At 45.7% G+C, this 8,075-nt stretch overlaps 1 protein-coding gene across 1 annotated transcript in view; it reads right to left on the reverse strand.

Annotated features, from left to right (window-relative positions):
* Positions 1 to 3,678: 3,678 nt before the first annotated feature.
* MAGI2 (membrane associated guanylate kinase, WW and PDZ domain containing 2) overlaps positions 3,679 to 8,075 on the reverse strand; it is a 182,691-nt gene continuing 178,294 nt past the window's right edge. Inside the window, exon 14 of the mRNA XM_032221891.1 lies at positions 3,679 to 4,454. Coding sequence (XP_032077782.1) covers positions 3,679 to 4,454 — 776 coding nt within the window. The remainder of the gene's footprint in view (positions 4,455 to 8,075) is intronic.

An 8,075-nucleotide genomic window follows, 5' to 3' on the forward strand; every position in this document is an offset into this window, starting at 1 on the left:
TCATGCTGACCCTGACTCCCACGCCTCTTCCTCTTCCTCTGATTCAGCTGCTGGAGGGGCTGGCGGTCACAACACTTGCCTCCATGTTGTAGCTGCTCCAACATTGGAAGTTTTCAAGATGAGATTGGCAGCCGTTTGTCTGGAATAGTATCAAGTTTCCTCCTTGAGCAGGGGGTTGGACTAGAAGACCTCCAAGGTCCCTTCCAGCTCTGTTATTCTGAGTTTGGAATGTCTGGTGGACAGGAAGAATGCAAAGGCGGACATTCCTTAGCAGTTCAGAGATTATAGATAGTCTTAAACGTATAACCATTTGTTTGGTTAACTGTTTGAAGTTAGAACGGCATTGAAAATAAGTGACCTATGATGGTTTTTCCCACTACTGTCGCAATATCCCCATGGTTATGTGATCAAAATTTGGACGTTTGGCAAATGATTATGACAATTGTGGTCTTACCAGGGTGATGTGGCCACTTTTTGTGATCTTCTGACAAACAAAGCCAATGGAAGAAGCCAGAGACTCAACAACTGTGTAACTAGCTTAACAACTGCCGTGATTCACTTAACAACTGTGACAAAAAGGTTGTAAAATGGGACACAGTTCTCTTAACAACTGCCTTGCTTAGCAATGGGAAATTCCTGTCTCCATTGTGGTACATTGAGGACTATCTGTATCTATAGCAATGTAGATAATTGCTTTAGTTTGGCAAGATTCAGTCGCAAGTGCGCACCAATATATAGGAACTACTCCGAAGTAACTCCACGTGTCCTTCACGATTCTTGGTGTCCGGACTCTTCCTCCCATAATGAATTACACGGCATAAACAGTTGGGAAAAAAAGATTCTTGGATATATATTTTATTTGAGTGGTTTAGAATATCATACAGTAAACAAGATTTCTGTAAAAGTTAATTTATCCATAGTGGTGTTTCATAAAAATAGTTGCTCACTTTCAGCTTTTTCTGTGACTATTAATACATGGAATTATATTTATAGCAATAGAGCTGTACAAGGTAAATTCACAGCTAACACTACACAGAAATATTATCTGGAATGGGGTTTAAATGATGCCTCCACATGTTATCAATTACAGCCACATAAAGCCATGTGATCGACACAAAAAGAGGGATGAGCACGATGCGAACTGAAGTCGAACAAGAATCTCAGTTTCTCCCTCTTCGCTTGAGATGTCCTGTCTACATTTCAGATTTAATAAATTAAACAGCAACTTATGCCAAATATCTAGGCTGGGAATAAAGATATATCTCTCTCTATTTCTTTTAATTAATATATATATAGACAGATAGATATTCTATTTTGTAAACAGCTACATATCTTTGTGCTTTCTTAAAAAACTAGAATGGGGCAGGTTCTTAAATATGCATTTTTGATTCCACCCCCCCCCCCCAAGGTGCAAAAATTTCCTTTCCTTCTTTTCAATCTGATTTCGTCTAAGATAGAAGCGAGTGCCATCGCTCCCCAAGGAAACAAAATGAAAATGCGGATTAACTGATTGTAGATCGAGTGGAACTACCCTGTTTTCCTGAAAATAAGACCTCCCCCGGATAATAAGCCCCATTGGGGCTTTTGCGCGCATGCGCTAAAAATAAGCCCTCCCCCAAAATATTGCAACACAGCAGCAAAAGCCTTGAGGTGACCACGCTCGCTGCCTCCTGCACCTCAAAAATAATAAGACCCTCCCCGAAAATAAGGCCAAGCGCTTATTTCAGAGGTCAAAAGAAAATAAGACCCTGTCTTATTTTTGGGAAAACATGGTAGAAATGCAGGGTTTTGTTGCTTGGCTAAGGTTCAATCATTTCTTTATGCCCTTGATCAAATCGAAATATCTCCTGACTGGATTCTGCTCATCGAACAACGTTACTTCTGAGAAATAGGGAGGGTTTGAGAGAAATATATTTATATATATGTGTGTGTGTGTGTGTCTGTGTTGCATTTGTGCTGATAAATGCAACACAAATGTAACAAGGCAACATAAAAAAATGGCTTTCTGCCTGAATGGCTCCCAGAGTGAGCCGATAGACAGAAAAGGGAAGCAGTATGCTCCCTCCCATATTTGGGCATACCAGGGGTTATATATATATATATATTCAAGTTTGATAACCCTTTTGTCTGGAGAAAAAATTAAAGTTATTACTGAGTGCTGCTGCTTTTATTCCTATTGCTTCGGGGAAAAAAAGAAAAATAGCAAACGTTTCGGAAATTAAGAGGGCTGATTCACAGAGCTTGGAGAACAAGCCAAACACTTCATCGGTGTGCAAATGAAACGTCATTATGGCACTGGAGACGTGAAAAAGAGACGCAGGATTATGGAAGGAAGGAACACGGCGTTGCCTCATAAAAAATAGGACTTTCATGGACATCTACTTTTAGACTTTCTAAAGTGCGACGGGGAGTAAAATCTAAAGGCGGGCCTATTTTTAAAAAAGTTGAATTAGTATTTAGACAGTGATGAGTTCTTGCTGGAGACCAAGGCTTTTCAGATAGGAAAAAATATATATCTGTTTTTTATTTTATTTTTCAAGAATCACTCTCTCGTCGTGGTCCTCTGGCAATTGTAGTTTAGGATCCCTTCTGTGAAACCTAGGCCAGTGCCCCCCCTCCCAACCTTTTGGGCACCAGGGACCAGTTCCATCCTCCCCACCATTTATGTGGGGTGTGTGGGGTTTTTTTTCTGTGACCTGCATCCCACAGATGGGACCCACCAGTCAGCGCTGGTTTGCGCTGACTGGTTTCTGGCATGCCGCAGCCCGATTCCGGACAACAGGCCGGGGAGGAGGGGGGGGGGAGGTTGGAGACCCCTGGTGTAGGTGATATTTGGAGATCCAATTCTGTAGATGGGGGCCTGTCTGGGAGAGGAATCGATCTCAGGCCAGGTTTCCGAATGTAATTCCACTCTTAATTTCTCCGTGTACGGAAATATGGTTGGCTCACAAAATGGACGTAAAAATGATTCTGCTTTAGCGAACTCACTAGGGTGCCTCATCATGAATTTATGATACTAACATTGAACACATTTGGTTCTCTTGTTTTTTTTTTCATTTCCCCCAAAAAGTGTTAACAGTAGAGACATAGCATGGATTTACAATGTCAATGCTTCAACCCCTGTCTAGATATGCCGAGAACTATTTATTTACAACATTGAGTTCAGATAAAATATTCTATTTTTTTTTCCACTTTTAACTTTCCCCGTGCAGTTTTATTTAAGGCGATGTTCCAGTTTATGATTGCTCTAACTTCTTCCAGTTTCTCGATATAAAGTCTGAATTGGAAAAAAAAGAAAAAAGAAGAGAGAAGTCATTCCTAAGACCTTCATGCAGTGGGAAACGTCAAGAGTAAAGCTACACTGCATAGGGGGGGTCAACCGTCCCTTTCATATTTATTTTGGTTTCTTCCGTAGCTGCCAAAGTCTCTAAAATGAAACTGGGGACTTCAAGGTCACGTTTAGATACTCTTTTATCTTCCATGAACGTATTAAGACGCAGATGCATGTTATGCATGTTGTCGCAGAGTTACACGTTAACGGCTTTTCGTTTTGTTTTGTTTCCCGTCATTTCGAGCGGATGAGTTAAAATAAATTAAAATGAGGGGGGGGGAGGCAGAAATAGAGGGGCGTGTTTCTGCATCCCCGCGGACCACGAGAAGGCAGCAGTCGCGGATGGCTTATCTGCTCATGGCAGAAGGGGTGGATTTTAAGATCCCAGGTAACTTATCGGAGCCAGGGATTTTCCATGGCCCCGGAGAGACCGTTGCCTTCCGAGCGGTAGGGTTGGGGTTGTGGGTCGAGATGGGGTGGGCGTGTCCCTTCCGTGGGAATTCGCCGGGCTTCCTCTCGGGTTCTTTCAGGCTGTGATCCACGTCACTTCCGTGGGAGCTGCAACTATTGCTACTATACGCCTTGGTAGCACCAATGGAATCCAACTTGACGTGTTCGGTTGACTTCTTCTCTGCCGCCACCGTGACGTAAGGATCCTTTCCTCCAAGGGATCCTCCTCGTTTGCTCTTGGATCTCCCAACCCATTCCTCATTGGTTCCAGCACATCCATGTCCTCTGACACCATCCTCGGCCATTGGGTTGAGTCCTCCTGCCTTAGTTTCCGGCAACGGCCTTCCGCTCTCCGTACTCTTGCCTTCCGAGCTTGCTTTCCTCCACACCTCTTCATGTTTTGACCTATCTACCTTCTTGGGACTGGCAGGCCGCTCCGTCTGTTCGCCTAACCTTTTCTTCCTGTGGCCGTTGACCGGAAACTCCTTTGGCTTGTTGACGTGATGTTCCCTCTTGATATCCCAAGCTGAGTCTGGGCTTATCTGGCAGGAAGGGTCAGAGGGCTGGGCTAGATGCGATGAAGATAATGGCAGGACAATGTCATCGGGGGAAAGAGTTATTTCCGACAGACCTGGGGAGGTGGCAGCGGGGGCCCTCCAGGAGTTTGGTTCGTCTGTTTGAACGAAGAGAAACAAGGTTAGTTCCGAAATCCCCCCTGTTGAGTATTCATTACAACACTTGACGACGGTTCAACAGGAAGCCGCCTCCGTCGTTTTCAAAAGCTTGGTGAAAAGGAGGGAGGAGACACAGCAATTAAGTGAAGTCACGTCAATAGAAATCCCAACCGAGGCAATGCAATGCCTTGCTCTTCTAGAGCTACATCTCTCAACACGGGGTGGTTCCCACCCACTCACAAAAGTTAGCCATGGTGGATCATTGACTCTAAACGAGGAGGAGGAAGAGGAGGAAGAAGGAGGAGGAAGAGGAGGAGGAAGAGGAAGAGGAGGAGGAGAGGAGGAAGAAGAAGAAGGAGGAGGAGGGTGCTCCATCACGAGCTTTTTGAGAAGAGAAGAGAAGTGGAATAGGCAATAGAATAGAATAGAATAAAGGGAGGGGGGAAGAGGAGGAGAAGGAGGAGAAGAAGGAGAATGTGGGTGCTTCATCACTGAAGGTTTTTGAGAAGAGGAATAGGAATAGGCAATAGAATAGAATAGAATAAGGGAGGAGGGAGGAGAAGGAGGAGGAGGAGGAGGAGGGTGCTCCATCACTGGAGGTTTTTGAGAAGAGAAGAGGAATAGGCAATAGAATAGAATAGAATAGAATAAGGGAGGAGGGAGGAGGAGGAGAAGAAGGAGAAGGAGAATGTGGGTGCTTCACTGAAGGTTTTTGAGAAGAGAAGAGGAATAGGAATAGGCAATAGAATAGAATAAGGGAGGAGTGGGAGAAGAAGAAGAAGAAGAAGAAGAAGAAGAAGAAGAAGAAGAAGAAGAAGAAGAAGAAGAAGAAGAAGAAGAAGAAGAAGAAGAAAAGAGAAATGCTTGGCTTTCATCTTTTGGGCCAATCATATCTGTCCCCTGGCTATCTTTTGGAAGGGGCTTGGCCCATCCAAGGGAAAACGTTATTGCCAAATTGAATCTCGGTTGGTCACCCGGACCAGAGGTTTACTCTTCCGAGCTTTCAGATGTGTTGGAGCCCCTCATTGGGGAACTTCTCTCTACTGCTATATGTGCTTTGGGCTATTCTGGGAGTCATATTTATGTGGTCATTTCTATTGGGTGGGTTGGTGTGTTGATGGCTGGCGATTGGCTATTGTTTCCTGGTGCTGCCAAGCCCTCAGTTCAGAGGTGGGTTCCTACCGGTTCACACCTATTCGGTAGAACCGGTTCATCAAATCTACCGAACCGGTTAGAAGAGGTTCTACCAGTGGACCCGGAAAGCAGGCCACACCTACAGAAGAGGTTCCAAAAATTTTTGAAACCCACCACTGGTCCTTGGATATGACTATTCTACACTATCATGCTCATATTTATAAAACTCAGTGCCTCTGTGAAAGGTAAGTATGACTACTGCGTTTGTGGTGCAATCGGAACATTGCGTGTGTCGAAGTTGTTTTAACGCAAACCAAAGATGCCAGTGCTGTGTGTGAGGTAATTTAAGGTGGTTCTGACAAGTGTCGTCGGCATCTTCATATCTGGTCACATGGGCGGCAAGCCACTCCCATCCGGTCACATGGGCGGCAAGCCACTCCCACAAAGGAGGCCACACCCACAGAGTAGGTTTGAACAATTTTTGAAACCCACCACTGCCTCAGTTCCTAAGTATTTGATAGGCTGGTGGCAATTCAGCACTCCTGTTGACTGACAAGGGGACCATTTTCCAAGGTTTAATCATTTCCGCAGCTATCTTTGTACTGGCAGTGAAATCCTCTGAAGTCTGCTACCGGTTCGTTGAGTCTGCTACCTCGCGTGCACAGCGCTAAAAAAGGAACATTTTGAAGCCTTCCGAGTCTGCAAAGGTAAGTAGAACAGCATGGGGTGGGGGGAGAGATAAATCTGCTGTGTCACGCAATTTAGATTAGCTACAAAGCAGGAAATCCGATGATTCTAACTAATATATATCATGCATCACAGCTGATTGTTGCCCAGCTGATTGTTGGAAATACCGGTTCGCCTGAACTGGTAGCATTTTTTTACCACCGGTTCAGGCAAACCGGTAGCATTTCACCCCTGCTTTGTACAAATCTAGAAAATGTTATTAGCATCCTTGCAAAAAAAAAAAAAGATAGCTAGGGAAGTGATTGAAGCCTGGGAAATGGGCCCCCTTGTCAATCAACAGGAGTGCTGATTTACCTCCAGCTTATCAGGAGTGGGTTACGGCTGCTTCCACTGCTGGTTTGCTTAATGCGCGCCATGCGTGTACTGCATGTGCAGTACTGAAACATGGCTTCTGCGCACGCACAGAAGCAAAAAAACAAGATGGCAGTGCCTATGGCGCCACCGATAGAACCAGTTTGGGGGGCGTGGCAGGACTAGTTACTATCTACTTGGTAAGAGCCAAGGTGGCGCAGTGGTTAAATGCAGCACTGCAGGCTACTGCTAGATCAGCAGTTCAGCGGTTCAAATCTCACCGGCTCAGGGTTGACTCAGCCTTCCATCCTTCCGAGGTGGGTAAAATGAGGACCCAGATTGTTGGGGGCAATATGCTGACTCTCTGTAAACCGCTTAGAGAGGGCTGAAAGCCCTATGAAGCGGTATAGAAGTCTACTGCTATTACTCGGTTGAACCACTCCAAACTGGTAGGAACCCACTTCTGGTTTGGCAGCACCAGGAAGCAACAGCCAATCGCCAGCCATCAACAGACCAATCAATGAACAGGAAGGTGTTGTGGCCCAGCAGGAGCCGTTGGAGCTGCCACCAGACTCGAGGGGCCCTATGAGTTGGCTCTGGAGGATGTGGAGGACCCGGGACAGGGTTCCGACTCCGAGCAGGGCACAGAGAGGCTGGCTGGCCACCAGGAAGCGCCTGAGCCTTGGACCAGTGGGGAGGAGACAAGGGAGTGTGAGCCTGAGGTCAGCAGTGAGTTGTTCCTGGATGCCCGGCACCGAAGAGCTAATAGGTGTCAGGAACAGTTGCGCAATTACAGGAGGTAATTACACTCAGCTGGTGGTCATTAGGCTCCTCTCCAGACTATAAAAGGACTGCTTGTGCACATGCCCCTCTTGCAGAAGTCAACGCAGGAACTAATGTTGGAGAACATTATTGTGAGCTTGGCAGGCTGGATTGCTGCCACGGCTTATCTGTGCTGGATTGCTGCCCAAGCTTGTCTGTGCCGGTTTGCTGCCAAGGACCTGTCTGTCTGTTAATTAAATGCCGTAACTTATCTTTGGCTCGGAGAGTGTCTTGGTGTAGGACGAGGGCTCAGAACAGGAAGGCACCACATAAATGCAACTCAGAGAATAACCCAAAGCTCATATTCCAGTAGAGAGAAATTCCCTAAGGATGAGCTCCAGCACGGGTCCGAAAACTCAGAAGATAAAACCCCTGGTCCCGGTGACCGACCCACATTGGATCATACAGCATTATCCCAGGACACGATTTTTTGCCTTTATTCGTAAAGGATTAATTAGATCGTTCCTTTCCCTAGGCCAATTTGTAACCCGCAATGCAACACAACATAAAAATGGTGGGCATTCTAGTGAATTCTTAAGGAGGAAGGTCGGAAAGTTGGCCTCACTACATAGATTGGATCATCGGACGGTTATAAAACAAGATGGCGGGTTAACCATTATGCGACA

This window comes from Thamnophis elegans, chromosome 7 (genome assembly GCF_009769535.1).
Source record: "Thamnophis elegans isolate rThaEle1 chromosome 7, rThaEle1.pri, whole genome shotgun sequence".
Lineage (NCBI taxonomy): Eukaryota > Metazoa > Chordata > Lepidosauria > Squamata > Colubridae > Thamnophis > Thamnophis elegans.